This window comes from Pleurodeles waltl, chromosome 1_2 (genome assembly GCF_031143425.1).
Source record: "Pleurodeles waltl isolate 20211129_DDA chromosome 1_2, aPleWal1.hap1.20221129, whole genome shotgun sequence".
Taxonomy (NCBI): Eukaryota; Metazoa; Chordata; class Amphibia; order Caudata; family Salamandridae; genus Pleurodeles; species Pleurodeles waltl.
Genome location: NC_090437.1, coordinates 692,955,375 through 692,975,161, shown reverse-complemented (window position 1 = coordinate 692,975,161; position 19,787 = coordinate 692,955,375). Strand labels below are relative to the sequence as shown.

Below are 19,787 nucleotides of genomic sequence, written 5' to 3'. Positions count from 1 at the left end.
ACTGACAAATAGACGTGACTGACATTGTACTATGCTGAACTGAGTTTATATGGTGTTCTATGTATTCTGATCTATGTATCTCCTATGTTAGTGTCTTAATGGTTGTGATCTTTGGCATTGTCAAAATCTTATCATAATTGCCATATCGTGACTATGCTCTTTTGCTTTTTGGTCTTGAGATTAATACATTTGCTATTAGATTGTAATCAATAGGGAATAAAATTCACAAAACTCCAATAAAGGTGTGGTTATTCATGACTGAAAGGTCATGGTTGTGCCGACAGTTTTAACCTATGTCTAAACTGAAATATATTGTGGTGATATATGTTGATGATATTATTGATATATTGTTTGACATATTGATCAGTTACCTCGTCTTAGGGTGTCACACCACTGGGTCCAAAGATTAATCGGCCTAAAACGAGTCCTAATGTGTATAAATTGACATAGAAGGACGCGTTATCAGAGGCGATACTGTTTGCAGCGCGCGCACAACACAATAAACACCAGCCAGATAGTGCTTAAAACACGTCGCAGACTGGTAGTTATTTCAGTTTGTTCTTGCTTTATTCTCTCAATCTGCTATAATGTTGGCTCCCAGGGTTCCCTCCTCCATTTCTGTAATAAACTGTGCTCGTCTTGTTCAGCTACTTGACAACAAAAGGTTGAATTCCCGCGTGTGTGCTTCCTCTGGGAGTCAGTGGTGTGTGTTAGAAGTGCGCCAATGTTTCTTCCTTGATGCTGGGGACACTGCTCCAGGTGGTACTAGAGCAGAGTCAGTCCTCAACGGCTTGGGCCGGTGTTGAAGGCGTCTCATTGCTGAACGAGGCATGTGGTGGTGCATCGGCGCATTTTTCCGCATGATAGGTTTAAGGAAGGGCTTGCTGCTGACGTCAGAGCGACCGAAGGCCGCTGTGGGTCACTTCACCTGACTAGAAACAACAGGTTGTCAGCTCAGTCTGAATGTAGCCTACATATCCTGCATGCAACACTAAGCTGCCACCTGTGGGGCCTGTTTAATAGTGAACCGTGCAGGGTTTAGAGGAGCGCGGACCACAGGGCGGCGTGTGGTGCACGATAACAAGGGATGCTGCCGTGACCGGAAGAGCCGAGACTGAAAGTGAACTTTAACTTGGAATGTAAGAGGAAGGGGGAGTCGCATCTGGGAAACAACACGAGCCCGCCCTGCCTGTTCCAGCGTTAAAGGGGTGTCCTGGTTCTCATTATGTGGGGCCGGCAGTGGGCGGCACCTATTTTCGCTGTGTACTGCAGCCTCCGAGAGTTAGCAGATGATTTTCTGGCTCCTGGGACCGCAGCACAACCGCCCTTCCCTGCTTTTGTAATCTGAACGGGGCGGCGAGGACTTTGGCTGCGTGACTGCATTCTCGTGTGCGCTTTCTGAGGAGACGTGCGGTGATCGGGGGCTGGTAGTTCACGACTGGTCTGACTTGTTGTCTTTTCTCGTTTGTTTGCAGCCAGGGAGCCCTGTCGTCCATCCGCGCAGCCATCAAGAGAAGTAAGTCTTTTCATTTTACTCCTGTGCGTTGTTTAATGCCGAGCACCCTTAGCTGTTACGTTCACTTTGTGAAACTTTCCACTCACCCAGAAGTCAAAAACTGCCCAGGTTTTGGACCCGGGTTAGATATGATCAGGGCTTTAAGTGGGATCAAAAAAAAGTGTGATGGGGTCTCTGAGTGGGGTGTAGTCTATGTAAGTAAGGTCGTGGCTCAAATACGTAAATTTTATATATATATATATATAGTTTTTCTTTTTTTCTGTGGTTCCGATACAATGCTACCCAACCGGCATTTTAGTGCCTCTCGGTGCTTCCTGTTATTGCATCCAGATATATAAGAAAAGCCAAGGATTGCGTGACCACGTATTCCACATACCTTTTTGACCCACTGATGGGCACCGTGAGAAGCTCGCGATGCCTTCAGTCTCCGCTCCAGAGCTCTCAGTCGTGGCCCATTATAAGCACCTGGAGGCGGCTGCGTTTAAAGTTTGCACTATACCACACATAACTAAGTTACACAGTAAGAATGCAAAAAACACACACTGGAAGGAGTCTCTCACATGGAATGCAAGATTTAAAAAAACGTGAAATATAGACAGGGACTAAATAAGTGACATGCATTACCTTAACGTTTACAATCGTTGCTCAAAAATCGTTTAGTGGTTTTACTAGTTCAGTTAAGGACAATGGTATCAGGTCCCACAGGGACCCGTTTTAATGTTTGTTTTTAATTACTACCGGATCTGAGACCCGGAGGGACCATGTCCACTTAAAGCCCTGTATATGATATTGTGAAGTGTGCTCTTTTATTGTGTTTTTTGTTTTGTAGTCTTCATTGTTCTGGTGAGTCAGCAACTGTCTGTATTTTGTCATGTTCTACAAAATTAGGAAAATTATACCTCCCGTCGCAAAACAGCACTTACTGCAGGAAAAAATGGACGGAAACAATACACCCTTGGGATATGATGTTACTGGCAACTCATGCAAATTAGCACCCCCGGGCAGTTTATGTAATCCGACCCAACCTGTTTTTCTAAACTTGTATCACTGTCTGTTTATATGTGCTAGATTGGTCTTCGGTGAGCTGTACTCCATTCTGGAGGTCGTGAGGTCGAATCTCTGATGGGGCCGCCTCAGTCTTACACTCTTCCGAGGAGAGTAAATTGAGTACCATGGCTTAAGAAATAGTCACATGTTATTTACACCTCTTAGAAGTGCTGGAAGTGGGCATTTTAGCTATTTAAGCACATCGTAAAGATGCCCTGTTTCAGAGGTGTTTGTTTCCGGCCCTGGTGCATGTTTAAACATTTGCTAAAACCTGGCAGTATTTATTCTTGATAGGGAAACTCTGGTTCCTTTTACTTCGATATATATTTGGAACATTTTTGAAGGCTCCTAAAAATTAAGCATGTGTTTCCCATCTGGTTTTCCATTTTGAAAAAAATGTACATGGAAAAATACTATCACTTGCTGAATTTTCCTAAATTTACTGTTAACTAACCCCCGTGCAGATGACAGCCCCTAAATGTACGTGTCTTCTGGTTACAATTCAAAACAAACAAACAGTGCATCACATCAAAGTTTGCTTCTGTAAACATTTCCATGGGCAGTACAGCCCAGCGTATGTGAATCATGACTCTTTTGTACCACAGTACATACGCATGCACAATTCTAGGCTCTAATTTTCTTCCTTGGCAAATACATAGCTTTGCTAAGCTGGCGGAATAGCTCACCGAGGCAAACTGTGGAGGTGTACAATGTTCTGCGAGCCACAAGATTAAAAGCTAGCAAGTTTGACTCTGCCTTCCATCTTTCCCAGATCTGATAAACTTAGTACCGCTAAATTGGTTAATAGTAACTCCTGCGTCCATATCACAGATATAGTTCGTTGTCCTGGTCCATGCCATGGCACACCTTTAAATGAGGTGCACCAGGCAGAGACCCAGACACTGCGCCCTGTCACAATGAATTAATGCACTCACCCACCACAGTTACAGACTCACGCCTGCTCTGGGACTAAGGCGGGTGGAAGGCAGACCAGATCTTTGAAGCCACCTGTCCACCTTTCCCTGGGAGGGAACAATGTGGCCCGCACTTTATAAGGGGGCAGTGAAAGATTGCACCCACCTTCAGAGGGATGTCTGGTGGAGCCATAACACCCCCTTTGCCTTCCTACTAAGAGGGGCCCTCTGGGTGCACTGACTGTGCAACAACTCAGTGTTGCACACTATAGTTGTGCCACATGGCAGGTCCTTTGCTGCTATGACCTACATTTGTAATGCTGTGCAGGCACAGAGTAAAAGTGTTTCCTCATTTGCGTGGAGCCATGCCTCCATGCAAATGAGGGAACATCCCCTTGAGATCATGCCGGCACACGTGGTACTGGTGCCGCCTGTGTTACAGAAGGGGTCATGCAAGCATCTCTGGCCACTTTGCAAATACCAAAGTGCCCTGGGGGTGCACAAAGGAGGCATATACGACTGTTGGTCCTCTAGTACACTTAATGTAATACTGATGCTGGCAATTAGAATGCTTATGAACGAGGGATGCAGTATACAATGATAAATAAAAATACATTTTTGTAATGAAATAACTATGTAGTCTGCTTTGATACAGAGGGATCTCTAAATTAATAGCAGGAGACTAACTCAGTTGAAATCTATAAGGACACTCAGTAGATGTGTGCTGTACAAAAGTGCCTAACATAATTTTGCATGTAATTTGCCCATGTCTACTATTGTTAAACTGATTCTTTTTGGAAATCTAACTTTTGTTTTCCCCATTCAGTGTGATAATGTTATTTCAATTGAGTGTGTGCTCACCTTTTCTGTGCAAGAGGCATTGCTCCTCTGAGGGATGGGGCGTTGATGTTCACGATCTGCAGCTTTGTATAGTCTTACAATGCCACCGTGGTGCTGGAACACCTTTAACAGTTTGGGTGTAAGTTCTGTCAAGGCTCCATTCTCCGTCCAGCTGCGTCTCGCCTAGGTTTCCTCTCCACAGCATACATTTACATTCTATTGCATCATTCGCTCTTTACATTCCAGGCACATACTCAGACATGTCGTGGATAGGGGACACCAGATTGCTAAGGCTAGGCTGTTGGTGGGCAAGTATGCCAGTTCAGTAGTCATCCCATGTGTAACATTTTCCCTTAGTGAACTGCTACACTTACACAGTGAGGCTTTCTCCCCCTCTTCAGAAACATAAGCACTGTTCATGAACTTGGGTATTGTCAGTTGCAGCTCGGGCAGTCCTACATGATTGGCTGCTCCTTTGTCAGGCCTACCAAAGCTTAAACGGCCCTCCTCTGACCTCTCACATGCACTACTCAGATTGGGCTTGCCCCTGGCTTGCTGCTGGAAGATTTATGACTTGATTGACAGATACGTATTGATTTATTTCCATTCTCACTGAATATTGGATTCATCCTCATTCTTGGGGTCAGACTGGCCTACAGGGCAATCTGGCAGTGCCCGAAGGGCTGGTCTTACATGTCAGTGTGTCAGGTGTGTTTCTTTGCTGCTTGTGGGCCTGTTTTATGGTCTGGATGGACAATTGGTTTCTCTGGTATTACCACAAACATTGCCTATAGCAAGCACATGTGCACGCAGTTGACACATATATCTTTCAAAATGCTCATACCCCTTGTCTTCACAAGTTCAAAACTGCCCTAATTTGTAAATAAGGGCCACTTTTTCGGCTATCTGATTCTTTAATAGAGGCCACTCTTATTTTGGTACCAGAGCCCATTCTCTGTCCCATTCCGACCTGGCTCATTCTTTAGCAACACAAAAGGATGATGGTCGGAGTGCTGCAGCTTCTCAAACACTCACCCCCCAGTCACAGATCTGGGTTTAATCCATCATTCTTCTGCTCACCATGTCACCCCAGTTTGGATCCAGAGATATGCAAATCAGTCTTGACCCTGTTCCCCATGGAAACAGTCCAACCCTAACTGCCAGGCCAGGTCCTCCCTCGACTGGAAACAAGCTTCCTGGGTTCGGTTTCGGGGTATCACCCCTCATCAGCCTAGCTTCAATCCAGTGACACAGTGAGCATGGGACCCACGTCTGGGCATACCCTTCTCACTTAGAGTAACAAAAGCAAAAAGAACAGATGATGGACGGAATGCAAAACAAATCAATAATTCACTCCCAGTCACAGATCTGTTTTTAATCCATAATTCTTTCTCCTCACCATACCACCCACTCCAGTTTGGACCAGCCATATGCAAAATAGTCTCGACCCTGCTCCCCATGGGAATAGTCCAGCCAGAACTGGCAAGCTAGGGCCTCCATGTACTAGAAACAAGCATCCTGGGACTGGTTTTGGTGTATCACCCATCATCAGCTAGGCTAGCTTGAATCCAGTGGCAGAGTGAGTCCTGTGCTCCTTATGCCACCAGTTTTAAGCTAGCCTGGCTGATGAGGGACGATCCCCCCCAAACTGATCCCAGGATGCTTGTTTCTTATCCAGGGAGGACCTGACCTGGCAGTTTCAGGCTGGACTGTTCCCATGGGCACTGGGGTCAAGACTCATTTGCGTATGGCTGGATACAAACTGAAATGCCATGGCAAGCAAAACAACTGATGAATTAAAACGAGACTGGGGGCGAATGTTACATTTGTTCCGCATCGACTGACCTTCAAATAGTGGGGAAAAGGGTCTCCCTACATACTGAAATTCACATGGCCTGTTATAGGACTTTAAATAAAGACATTCATACATTCTACACGTGTAGATGGTTCTCACGATATGCACCAATAGGGAATGAGCAATAAGAAATATTTGAAGATTTTCTGATGGTAGTAATACATTTAATTGTAGTCATTCTCACTGTTTACTCGAGAAATTCAATTGATACATTGTATAGCAGTAACCTGTGACAGTTGAAATGTCCTTGGTGAAGTACAGTGAGAGAAAGTCTCTGAGAGCATTCTGTTTATTAGTGTGGAGCCCAGCAATGCTTTATTTAGAACAAAACAACTCAGTAGTCTTCACATAATATTATGATGTTTGTGCAAGATGATGGACAGTGTAAATACAATCTAAATTAGCTTAAACTCGATTTATAATGCATTTAATGTGGAAGAAAAAAACAACTCCCACATCCCCGATGATTTCTCAATCATCACTTAATTTTCTTATTATACAACATTGTTCATTAACTCATTGTTCTTTTTTTTATTTCTCCCAGGTCCTTTAAGGTGTCATAGAGTTCACTTTGCATTTTATCAACCTTTACATCAAGCCTCTTTCCTTTGCATCCTCTTTATTGCTGAGTGCTTCTAAAATCTACACTCCATGCTCTTCCATGATGAAATCCCTTTGAAAACACTTTGAATATAAGCACACATGCAGTGCCAATTAGTATAATCAAAAGGGGAGCAAGAAACAATTTAAGAATTCCTCCACCTACACTACGAAGCCATTCTCCTATCTTACTAACCTTTCTAATGGATCCAAATATAGATCCTAATCCTTTCCAGGCCCCTGACTCTTCCAGGTCTGTTAGTTCATGCATTATGTTTGTAGTGTTAGTGATGTAGCCACTAAACTGCTTGCCTACACGTGGCATATAAGCACAGCATTTCCCGAGCGTGAATGATTTTGTGAACTTTGCCTTACTTAGCGAGGAGTAAATCCAACGTGAGGCAATTTTGCATAATCATGGGTCTCATTGTAAGCAATTCTTTATTTTTCATTGTTAAAGCAATGTTAGTATTAGTATCAAGCCAATCAACTAAGATGGATAATTTTCTAATCTTTACCTCATTCAATGCCACTTCTGTAGAAGGGATGTGTGCTTCAAAGATATTGCTAAGAATCTGCTTAAAGCTACACTTACTTCACCTGATAAATTGTCCAAGAGGAAAATATAGCTTGTTTGTATGATAAATCCTAGGGAAAACTAGAGCCGTGTAGCAACTACCTGTCTAGTTGTGTGGTAGCTGAAAATAAGCTGACCTACCACGCACATAATAGGTACTGTTTATGCTTACTTCTAAATTCGAAAACGTTTTTCCCTTAACTGAAAGATTTTGATCACACTTGCTCCATCCTAATTTTTCAACTGTCTCATTTCCCTCTGGCTGCCGTATTATGCATAAAGATCCCTTCTAGGTGACATCAATACTTAACCTTGGGGGTGAATTCCTTAATGTTTCCTTGTCTTGTTCAATGATGTGTTCTGCACTTGTCTTCTTTTCTACCCTTTCTTTGTCTGTTCTTATCCTTTCATTATATGCTCATGCTGATCCCTTGATTTTGACCCTTTGTGGAAGAGCGAAATATGTTTAGTCCCCCACAAATATAAATTTTCCCCACTGACAATTGGCACATTCTCTAGAAAAATCATCAAAGTCCGACTAAAACAATTTAATGGTATCTTGTTGATAAAATATCTTTAAGAAAAGTGAGCAGGAGAAGGAGTAGGACAGGAAAAGGTGAACATATGCTTCTCCCTCAGCTACAGAAGTGGGAAGATGAGAACAAATGAAACAGTCCTCTACCTCCATGACCTTTACATACTGAAACATTTCATAATGCATATTAAACTATACACATTCTCATGCCATGGTATGTGTGAAACCTTGTTCTCAGAAAAGGGGGATTTGTCTATGGGTCTAAGGGTGAAATTGGTTGAAACATGAGCGCTATCCCCTCCCAACAAATAAATATCCAAAAGCCATCCAAAAACGGGAACTGAAATGGCAACTGCCAATCTCAGAAAAAACATTTTGCAGTGTTACTGCGCCATGTTATCTTAAATCAGATAAATGAAACCCCAGATAAAGAGTTAGTCCTCCAGGTGCTGTCCTGTCATCTATACCCTATCTCGAAAGCTACCAGGATTTTTATTCTGCGTCAACCGGAGGTCTAAAGGAGCTATTGACTTCTGACCATTGATCTAACTTTCTGATCTTTCTTTCAGCGTTAGTAGTCAATGAGAATTTTCTCTCATTGTGGCACATCTTTGTCTCAGGAAAGCTTGTCGATGTTAGTCAAGCCATCGCCAAGGCCAAACTTGATTTTTGTGAGATATGTCCAGCCAGGGCCTGAATGTTTGTGGTTGATTTTTCTCTCTCTTTTGGGTCTTTTGGTACTGGTTGAGTCCAAACTTTCATCCACAACTTCAATCTGGTCAACCTGTTCTTGTTCTTCTACCTCACTGTCTTCCCTAATTGTTTCTGGTCTGTTCTTAGACATCAGCAGTCTTTTTCGTGTGGTTGTAGTTTTCAGCCACCCTTCCTTGGAAGTGCTTGATATCTCTGGCTCTGATGAGGCTGATCGCTCTCTGAGGTGGAACTTCCTTGTCCCACCCAGAACTCTCTCTGCCTTTAGAGGTATTTGCTGTGGCAGATAAGATTTGGCCTTCTTTGAATTTTCACTGTCCTTGTGAATGTGTATTCTCAATCCGTTGTGGTCAGTATCACAGTGATGGCTGGAATGATGGCGCTTGCATCAGTCTCTTGCTCTGTATGCTCCTTGTCTGATGGGGACTGTGGACCCTCAGTCTGGTCTTCCTCTTCTTCAGAAGCCTTAGACACCTCAAGCTATGGCCATGTGAAATTGATGGATGTTGGTTCCGCTTCGTCCTCTTCATGCCTTGCCCTCGTGTTGTAGTAGATGTGAATCCAATTCAGCAGACCACCCTTGACAGCAGTGTTGGTGACCAGGATCACCTGGTAGAGTCCTCTCCAGTGCTCCTCACACACTAGTGGGTGCGGTGTCTACTCCAAAATCTTTTGGATTTTCCAGTAGGTTATCTTAGGGGTTCCCCTGTACTTTCTTTCTTGTTATTAAAAAAGCCTGATTGCCCTTTTGTGTATTGATATGATTTTGGGAGAACGTAAATAGGTTGGTCTCCTCTCGCTTTCCCTGTGTGAAGTGAAATGATTGGGGCACCTGATACAGGCAAGGTACTTCTTGCAAAGGGGTCTGAGCAAAGAATGGATCAGCATTTTCTGTATGACTTGGGGGTGCTCAGACCTCTGTTGAGGGTTTCGCAACTGTTCTCATCTCGATCTGTACCAGGGCAGTAGCACTTGGTGCACCAGGTGCTGCATTAGATGGAGGTGCTTAGGATCTCGCCTATCAAAACGCTTTCCTCCTCACTTTGTTTCTGTCTCCCTCTTCGGTTCTTCTTTTTTTCCTCTCTTCACTTTCTTACAAGGGATAGGCCCCCACAGTCTTGATGACTACCTCTCTCCTTTTTCTCTGTGTTTCCTCATCCTGACGCTTCTCCATGAATGAGCCCTACTGCAGATTTTTAGTTCAAACTTATTTCCTTTTCACTTGCCATTTATTCCCAAAGGCTTAGGTATTCAAATTGTGTGGGTCTAGGCTATATCATAAGTTCTAATCCTCAAATCTCTATTTGAGGGATGTGCAAGGTCCCACTCAATGGGAATTGAAGTTCCCCCATCTTTGGACGTATATTTGTGCCATTAGTTTAGCAGCATGCACGTGTGTAACCCTTCCTTTGCCACCATTTCCCTATCTGAAGTACCTTCAGGAGGAGACATCTCTTCCTTTTTTGCATCTTTCTCCTTATTTGACAAGGGCATCCCCATTTTAACAAAGTGTTAGTCCCCCCTGTTTCAAACTGACTTATTCCGCACCACCAAGCACTTGTTCTGTCTGCCAATACCAATGCTTCCCTGTCTAAGGTCACCCTGTCAAAGCTTGGCTATGGCGCCTGCAAGCCAACCTCTGCGCAACAATTTGATGACGCAACGCTCCAATACCACCAGACAGCTTTTGAACCACTTTACAACTTTTCCATCATTTGCCTGCTTCGACTGCACAAAAGTCTCTATAGCTGTAAGAATGCTACTTTAATGCAACAGCAAGACCTGTGAAAATCACTATTGTCAGCACATCCACTCCCTGTGCACTAAGGAATGAACCACCACCAAGCTCGGTTAATATCCTCATGCAAGTAAAGATTACATCTCTAGTTTGGTGTAATTGATAGCGCCTCAGAGTAAACCTCACTTAGACTGAAAGTTCAGCAGTTCACTGTTCAAACTTGAGGTACCTCTATTCAAAGACCATGCACTGCCCTGCAGTCACTTCATTTTCACATTTCGCATGCAATCCCTATTGATACTCAAGTCGCCATTCTTTGGCCATCTCACCTCTCTTGAACCAGGATTGGGTTGAGGCTGGGATAATTTAGATCTTGGGACAAACGTCTGACTCGCGGATCTCAGGATGTGCACCAACAGAGAACGAGCATGAAGAAACATTCTACTAAATAATACATTTGAGAATTCTCTGATGGTAGTAAAACATTGGTTTTTAGTTATTCTCTGTTTACTTGAGAAATTCAGTTGATACATTGTATAACAGCCTGGAACAGTAGACATTTCCTTGGCTAGGTAGAGTGAGATAAAGTCTCTGAGATCACTGTTTATTAGTGTGTACCCCAGCAATGCTTTATGTAGAACAAACATTGTGACATTTGTGCAAAATGGAGGACAGTGTAAGTACAATCTAAATTAACGTCAGCTCAGTTTATAATCAGTTTAATGTCAAAGAAAAAAAATGATTCTAATAGTAGCCATCACAACCTTAGTAACCAAATTGTAGTCGTGGCTGGGGTCATTACCTTTAAATGTAAACATTTTGAACATGCTCTAACAGAATTCTGCATTGCTAAAAGATACAGGGAAGATAAAGCACGGCTTTACAGAAGCACATGCTCCTTCCTCTCTCTCAACATATATAATCTAGACTGGAGCAGTGTACACTTCTTCTCACAGAATATCTACCAAGCAGATAGAAGTTGTGCCATCTTATGTACATTTTAGGAAGCATCCGTCCACACATCTCCTCTAATAAAACTTGTGCTACAAAATTTATAGCTTAACACAGCATAAAGAAGACGCAGAAACATTGCATACAGTTCAGAAGTTGCCTTATTTGAATCCTGGCTTTGGAGTTGGTCTGATTGGCACACATCAGTGCTGAAGCATCACAAAGTAATTATGCATCTCGAGTGATGTTATGCTGCTGTGCACCCTGTCAACAATAGGAGGAAAAAACATCTTAAGTAAAAAAAGCCACAACATTTCTATTTTAACATTGGGCATACAGAGCTTGGAAGGATCCTCTGATGCTTAGAGTGCAGAATTGTATTATCACATACTTCGACTCAGAAACAAGACTCATTACCACGAATGGACCCATGCAAAACCTTCAGAACATTTGCATTCAGCATTCTAAATTTGAAAATGCTACTAGTTTGAATGCCCCAGGAAGGCTTTAAGCTCTATACAGTCACTGGCCCACCGATGAGATTATTGTATACCTTGCTTTTTATGAAGTTTGAGGATACAGATAAAAGAAAGACAGTTATTTAGTGGCTAATCCAATTAGACCTTGAGGTGCAGGAATCCTAAATTGGGTAGAATTGTACAAATGGTTATACAAATTAAGAATAGGCTTCTCCCTGTTTACTGTCCAAGGTTTTTTTTTTTTTTGATAAACACATTTTTATTGTTTTGAAAAAAGGGGGGGAACAGGTGGAAAAGAAAATACAAACAGCTTGCACAGGTAAGCACAGTGAGATCCAAATCCAAACTACAGTGACATTTGACATTAAAACAGTCCAGGTGATAGACTACGATCCATTTCTTTGACACAATACTGAGAGTCACGACCCCTCTGTTGGCCTACGGCAGCAGACATAGCCACCCTCCCCATATCTTCTCATGTTTTCTGGGGCAACCCCTAGATTCATACACCAGTTTTTCTTGGTTTGCGCATCATTCCACCCCGTCTCCACTTTTTGAGGGACGGACCTGTAGAAGAGTTCCAGGCGGCAGCAGTGTCTCTCTTTGCGACCAGCAGGGCCATACCCACGAAGGCACGGTTCGCTCGTGAGCCTCCCATTTCCTCCATCACACCCAATAAGACTAGTTTGGTGGACATCTGTTGCTCCCGCTCCAGTACCATGTTCAGTTCGTGTATTACTTTGCCTCAATATTGGACAGGACCACACCATATGAAAAAAATTGGCTGGTTCCTCTGCACATCGTGGACACTGAGCAGTGGGGCGAAGACCCGCCCGGTGCAGCCTGGCATGTGTTAGGTATGCTTCACCGACACTGCCAGCACCCTAGGTGCCATCAATGCCTCTCTCCATTCTGTTTCCTCCAAAGCCCCAACCCATGACTCCCACTTATTCCTAGTCTAATCCAGACATCCCGGGGCATTGTTAACTAACATTTTATAAACCTGTGAAACACCCTTCCCTCCCAGATTACCCATGAGCAGCTCGGCCTCGAGTGGGCTGAACTCTGGCACAGGGCCAGCGGTTGGCATGTGAGCCCCCAGAGTATGCCAGAGCTGGAGGTATTTAAAGAAATGCGTCCGGGACAGTTGAAAGTCAGCCAGCAGTTCCTGAAATGATTTCAATGCTTCACCTTTCCACACATCTCCTACCAGCGAAATACCCAACAGATCCCACTCCACGAACCCTTCCAATGCCGCTGTTTCACTCAGCCACCTCCCCCACCACAGCGGAATCTGATAGGTGACTATAGCATTCCAGTGGGTGTGCCGTAGCGCAGCGCGCCATGCCAAGAAAACCACCTTGGTTACCGCTTCCATGTCCCAGGCGAGAGGCGCACTAAAGAGCAAATCAAGGATACGCGGGGAAACCCAGTGAAACCCAATATCTCCAACTCCACCTGATAGGCTGGGTCTGCCCACCCCCCACTGAACCAATCATGAATCACCAGGAGCTGGGTCGCCAGGTAATATAGATAAGGATCCGACGCGCCCAAGCCCCCGTCGTATATTCCTCTCCGGCAGTGCCATGCAGCCACTCGATGTGTCGCCCCCTTCCAGAGGAATAAAGTGGTGGCGCGCTCTAGAGCCTTGAACCATGAGCGTGTGATTGGGAGAGGAAAGTTCTGAAACGCGTATAAAAGTCATGGTAGGACCATCATCTTGTACAGGGCTACACGACCCATCACATTTAACTGCAATGCTTGCCACCTCTGCAAGTCTGTCCTGATGCGTGCCAAGAGCGGGGCCAGATTCCTGGCCCACATCAGCTTGGGCAGAAGGGTCACCCAAATACCAAGGTATTTAAAACTGAGTCTGCGTAAGGGTATTGTGTCCTGCCCGTCGAAACAGTCACGTGAACTCGCCAGAGGCACCAACACTGACTTGGTTGGGTTCATTTTGAGCCCTGATGCTTTTTCATAGCATCGTAGAAGGTGGAGGCTTCGTGGGCCCGTTATACTGGGCTCTTCCATATACAGCAGGACATCATCTGCGTACAGGGCAACCCTATCCTCACGAGAAAGACCCCATCTCCAGCCACGATACAATGGTTCGCCCTAGCCATCTGGGCCAGTGGCTCTATAGCCAGGGTAAATAGAAGGGGGGACAAAGGGCAGCTGAGTTTTAGAAAGCACCACAATGGTGGCAGCGTCCAGTCCCACCGGGAATGACCCCTGGTGTTCCAATTACGTAAAGAGCTCTGAAAGGCGTGGCACCAGATCCTCCCGGAATGCCTTCTAATATTCAGAGGGAAAACCATCAGGTCCCGGGGTTTTCCCCGTTACCAGCGCAGAAATAGCATCCCCATTTTCCTTTGCACTGAGAGGTTTGTCCAGGTTCTGCACCTCTGTCAGGGGCAACCGTGGAAGGGGGGGCATCCTCCAGAAACCGGCGGGCACAGCCCGGCACGATCACTGCTGAAGCCTGATACAGTGTCTGATAATACTGGGCGAAAGCATAAGCTATGTCGTGGTGTCCTGAGATGCGGACCCCTTGCTCGTGTTAGATTTCAGGAATGATCCTAGAGGTCTGTTTGGATGTCAGCCAGTATAGCAACTTTCCAGTTTTGTCTCCCCAACCATAAACCCTTGCAGTGGTAGCCCTCCAAAGGTACTTTGCAGCTTCCAGGGATTGATCTTGGATTTCCTCTTGTATTTCCTCTTGTATTAATAAAAGCTGTCTAGCTACCCCATCGCTGGGCCTCGCTTATTGTTCAGCTTCTAAGTGCATTGCCCGTGCCGCCAGTTGTTCAATATTACGAGTCCGAGAGCGCTCTTGATCTCGTATCGGGCCTCTAGCCGCACCCCGCAGGACCGCCTTGCTTGCAGCCCACAAGGTTCCTGGTGATGCCACGGACCCCTCGTTAAGAACAAAGTATTCACGAAGTGCCCACCGCAGTTGCCCGACGTAAGACCAATCCTGCAGATACCATGCTTTCAGTTGCCACATAGGGCGAACCAGAGACTGAATGGGTCCCACAGCAAATCGAAGGGGTGCAAGGTCGGAAATTCCTCGAGCTAAGATTTCAATATGGAAGAGGCAGTTGCAATCCGAACTTGGCAGAAGCACCAAGTCAATTCTAGATTGCGAGCCGTGGGCCGCCGAGGTATGTGTGAACTGCCGACGCTGCGGATGCCATACCCGCAACGCATCGCAGATTCCCGCGGCAGATAGCCACGCTGTGAGTCCTGCCGCCATGATCTGTCTGTAAGTCGAGAGCGGGCCAGCCACGTCCAAGGCAGGGTCTGGGGCTGCGTTAAAGTCTCCTCCCAGCATGGTGAGTCCCGGAGGTAGGTCCAGGAGTAATTGGGTTAGGTCCTTAAGGGTCCCACGTACCATCGTGGGTGGGGCGTAGATACTAACCACATTGATCGTGATGCCCTCGACCCTCACAGTAATGGCCACATAGCGTCCCTGCCGGTCTCTCCATACCTGGACTATCGTTATGGGAAAGGAAACGGTGCAGCAGTATCGCCACCCCCCAATAATCCACGAGCAAACTCTGCATGATACACTTATCAAAACCCCTACGGGCTAAATAGGGACAGTGATCGCCCAAGAGGTGTGGCTCCTGCAGCAGGAGTACATCAGGTCGGTATCGGTGCATGAGGGTAAACCCTGCGGTGCGCTTAATTTTGTCTAAGGGACCGTTAACGTCCAACGAGATAACCTGTCGGGCTCATTGGTATGGTGAGTGTTAGCTGCCGCAGAGTTGCTACTGGACTCTGCTGTTTCTTGGCCTGGGTTCCCCCCTTTGTTCCACCCATTCGGCATCACAATGAGTGTTCGCACTCTGTCAATTAGCTTCCTGGACCCCTTCTCCTGTGCATTAGCAAGCAAGAACACGTGTACCAACATATTAGTAAACAATAACAAATATCTTAACACAAGGTCTAAACTCCCATACCCCCCAACTCCCGTCCCACCCCATACTTTGCCCCAGAAGCATCTGTCACCCTTATATATCATCTCACTCCTGAACATAGTGAGTTGGAACAGTAACTGATTGAGCATAGTCGAATCAGACACAGAAACACATTAAATGGTTAGTAGTCACATTGTAGCAGTGTTCTTCATCAAGACATGAAGCACCCTCCCCAAAATCACCTCCCCTCATGTAAAGCGACAGTGCCGGGCTGCGGGACAGATCCGAGTCCTCCAAGGACCCCGTATGGGCCTGCGTTAATCTCTGTGGTTCCGGGCTCCCTCGGTCACCCTCGGGACCCACCTGCGATCGTTGTCCCTGTCGGTCCATTTATGGGGCTTCCAAGGGGGAGTCCGAGCAGGAGTTTCGGCACGCCCTGCGCCTCCTCGAGCGCATTCGATGGCGAAGGCTGGATGGCCGCTTCTGCTGGCTGTTCGGCAGCGCTCCTTCCCGGGTCAGCCTTTGACTCTCACTGGGTGGGCCAAGCGGTACCTCCTCCGTCAGCCAAGTACACGCCGTGGCTGGCTGTTCGAAGAAGTGAGTTTTATTTCCATGTACCACTCGACGTTCGCTGGAAGCAGAAGATGGTACAATATATCCATTTCCCTCAGCTTCTGCTTCACTTCAAGAAAGGAGCGACGTTGCAGTTGTACATCCTTAGTATAGTCAGGAAAAAGGAGGACCTTCACCCTGTTGCAGAAGAGATCTCCCTTGGAGCGCACCTCCTGTAGCGCAGCGTCTCGGTCTTTGAAGTTGAAGAGACGGAGTATCACCGGCCTGGGCGGGGAGCCCGTCGGAGGCCTTGACTGTAAAGCCCTGTGAGCCCAGTCAATCGCGAACCATGGGGTGAGACGGTCCGCCGGCATCCAAGAGCGGAACCATTCCTCTAAGAACGAGACCAAGGATGACGTTGCTGTGTTCTCCGGAAGACCTACAATACGAAGGTTGTTGCGCCTGGACCTATTTTCAGCATCTTCGGCCCTCCGGTAGAGCTCCGACGTGCGGGCTGATAATGCAGATACTTGTGCCTTTAGGGCAGTCATGTCGTCTTCCACTGTGGATATCCTCGATTCTGCCTCCGTGATTCGGGCTGTGTCGTTGCAGAGGTCTTGACAGACCAGGGCCACGCCCACTCTGACTTCTCCGATCTTAGTCTCTACAGCTGTCTGGGATGCCTGAGTAGCTTGGAGGATCACCACCAGGTCGCTGTACGCTGCCGGCGGATCACCACCACCACTCGGAGCACGTTCCTCGGTTCAGGTCCCACCAGAGCCTGTAGTGAATTGATCTATGCGTGTCTGTGCCGTCGACTGCCGCGTCAATTTGTCCTTGCCCATTGCTGCCTCCCCTGCTCTGATACAGTATATGTCTCCTTGATTGAAGTTTACTCAGAAGGCCCAGCTAATTCATCGTACGAGGTTCCAGGGCCGCCATCGCCCTCCTCCACGGCTCAAGTCTGACGCGCACTGTCGCACACCGCAGGGCAGTAGGTTTGCCTCAAGGATCCTGAGGTCTATGGTCACCAGTAGACTGCACTCAGCGCCGCCTGTAGCTGTCCAGCACTGAATCATCAGAGACCGCTTATTGGTCTTATGGACTGCCCAGGTCGCTTTTCTTCCTTTGACGCTGTATCAACACCCCCGAGCCTCACACTTTTCCTGCGGCTGTTCTGTGGGTCCCACAGCTTCAGGGGGGGGGGTGGGAGAGGAGGCTCCCCAGCAATCTACCGCCAGCTTGCCGCTGTTAGCCGTCGGGTCACCCCCTCCTCAGCGTCCCAAAAGGTCCAGGTGATCCAGCCAAGGAGGGGGAGGGGGGCCTCTCTTCCTTACTGCATGCGTGGCCCCCCGATTCACCACCCAGCGCCGTCTCCCTCAGCTCACCTGATCTCCAGGCCTCAATCTCACGGCCCCTTGCCGCCCGATGTCTGGGCTGCCTGGTCTGTTCCTCTGCCGGCTCCTGCGTCGGGCGCGCCTGCCGGCGACTCTGCCCGCAGCTACCAGCTGCGCCTCCCTAGCGCATCCTTGCTCTGCTTCTGAACGGCCCCCGATCAAAGCCGACACCACGTCGTCCCAGGCCGACATCACTGCCAGCACCGCCGCGTTCACCCGCTGTCTGCCATTTTAAGTGCGGATGGCCACAGGTGCCCAGCGCCGCACAGTTGAGCTGGAAAGTCGGACAGCTTCTCTAATTTCTCCAAGGGGGGCAATGCAACCCCCGGAGCAGGTAGGTGCCGCCGATTAAGGCGGATTACACGCGGCTTAAGGCAGATGACGGAGGGATCCGGAGCACTACAAGAGTACAACCACCATCTTGACGCCTTAGCCATGACCCCTTTACTGTCCAAGGTTTAGAGGCAAGTGCATCCTGTGAGAGTGATTGCCATGCACAAGCGTAATGGTTGGTCATCACTTTTAGGGATATCAAGTTTTTTTGGCTAGATCTCTACTGAGTTGCTCTGGTTGCAGGGAGGAAGTGAAAACTTCTTCCAGAACATCTGTTATTTTGGTGGTGGTATCCATGTATTGCAGTTTAACAGCAAATTATTATGGCTGCCTACCCATTCTGGTTTGTTCCTGATGGCTTAGTTTCATAAACCAGCATAGTGGCATCAGTGGCAGAGCTACTCCCTCTATTTTGGTGTCCTAAACTCTACAGTCAACCTGAGAGCCCTGCTAAAGGGACCAGGGATTGAAGGACTACACTTGAGACTGTGAAGTACATTGTTGCTGTGTTGTTTACAGACAGGGAGCTCCATTTAGAAGTTTGCCTCAGTTTTGCAAGAGAAGGAAGTAGTGTACATATTTTCTATTTCCTGCAAGCTTACAATGGTTCGGAATGGACACAATATGGCCACGCTTTCTGAGATGTGACCCTTTTACATGCAATTTAGAAAGCCACCTTCCTCATTTAGCTTCACCAAGGTAGAAATTAATATAAGGCACTGTCCCATTCCGGATTTTGTCCCCTAACTCATTCCTCAATTAGTAAGAAACTCTATCCAGAAGGTTGCATAGCACTTAAAAGCTTCAGATGTGCAAGTTCTCCTCAAGTCATTGCTAACTCAGTATTTTCAGCTTGAAAATTCTTAGTCAAAGATTTCAGAGTGAGACCACAACACTCTTCCAGGAGCCCACTACTCCTCACATGAACATGACAGCTCCCTACAGTTAGGTCTGGTGGCTTTGCGGTCTGTTTGGGATCACGGATTCTAGAAATCGTGCTTTACTTTTGTGCCCGTGTATTTCTGTTTGTTTAACTAACCCCATTAAGGGTCAATCTCTTGAGTACCTTCTCTTATGAATATATTGTTTTATTTAAATTCATTAATTTAAAAAACAAAAGAACATAACAATTCATTAACTTGTCACCCCCCACACCTCCTAAACAAGAAGAGAGGTGTGAGACACACCATTTGCAAATAAATATAAATCCATAGATAACTTTGGATCAATTAAACAGCATAATTGGTACTACTGCATCAAATTACAGTATATCAGCATCACAGACATGTTGAAAGAGAATTATTCAATTGTCCCCTCCGCATCTTGTCTCGGTTCAGGATCTCCCACCTATTATATCCGGACTTCTACCAAGTCCCATTCCATCATACCTCCCTGTTCTATTCCATTGTTAACCTGTGGCGTAACCCACATTCAGCTCATACCCACCTCACAAATTCCCATAACCATTACTTTCATGTGGGCAGTTGTTTGAGCATCCATCTTATTGCTATACACTTCTTTGCCACAGTGAGGCCTGGCACATAATCAGTGTGTTTATTATGAGTGATTAGTCCCAGTAAGCACATCTGTATCGTTTACCGATTTTGCAATTTGGTTAGTATTGCTAAAGTTTGAATTATTTCACCACCAAAAGCCACTTTTTGAAAATACCCTTTTATCACACCTGTGATCAGTTGCATCTGGATTAAAACTGCATTTTGATTGATGTCCCTGAACCTTTCCTTATGATTCTACTTGTTTTTTCAAGATTCTTGTGCTTGTACGGTCATTGTATGCCAAAGCACCTCTAACAGTGAGA

At 46.3% G+C, this 19,787-nt stretch overlaps 1 protein-coding gene across 2 annotated transcripts in view; it reads left to right on the top strand.

Annotated features, from left to right (window-relative positions):
- SH3D19 (SH3 domain containing 19) overlaps nt 1-19,787 on the top strand; it is a 324,933-nt gene that overhangs the window by 187,023 nt on the left and 118,123 nt on the right. For both annotated transcript variants that reach the window (XM_069242645.1, XM_069242646.1), the window contains exon 3: nt 1,476-1,516. In XM_069242645.1, coding sequence (XP_069098746.1) covers nt 1,476-1,516 — 41 coding nt within the window. The remainder of the gene's footprint in view (nt 1-1,475; nt 1,517-19,787) is intronic.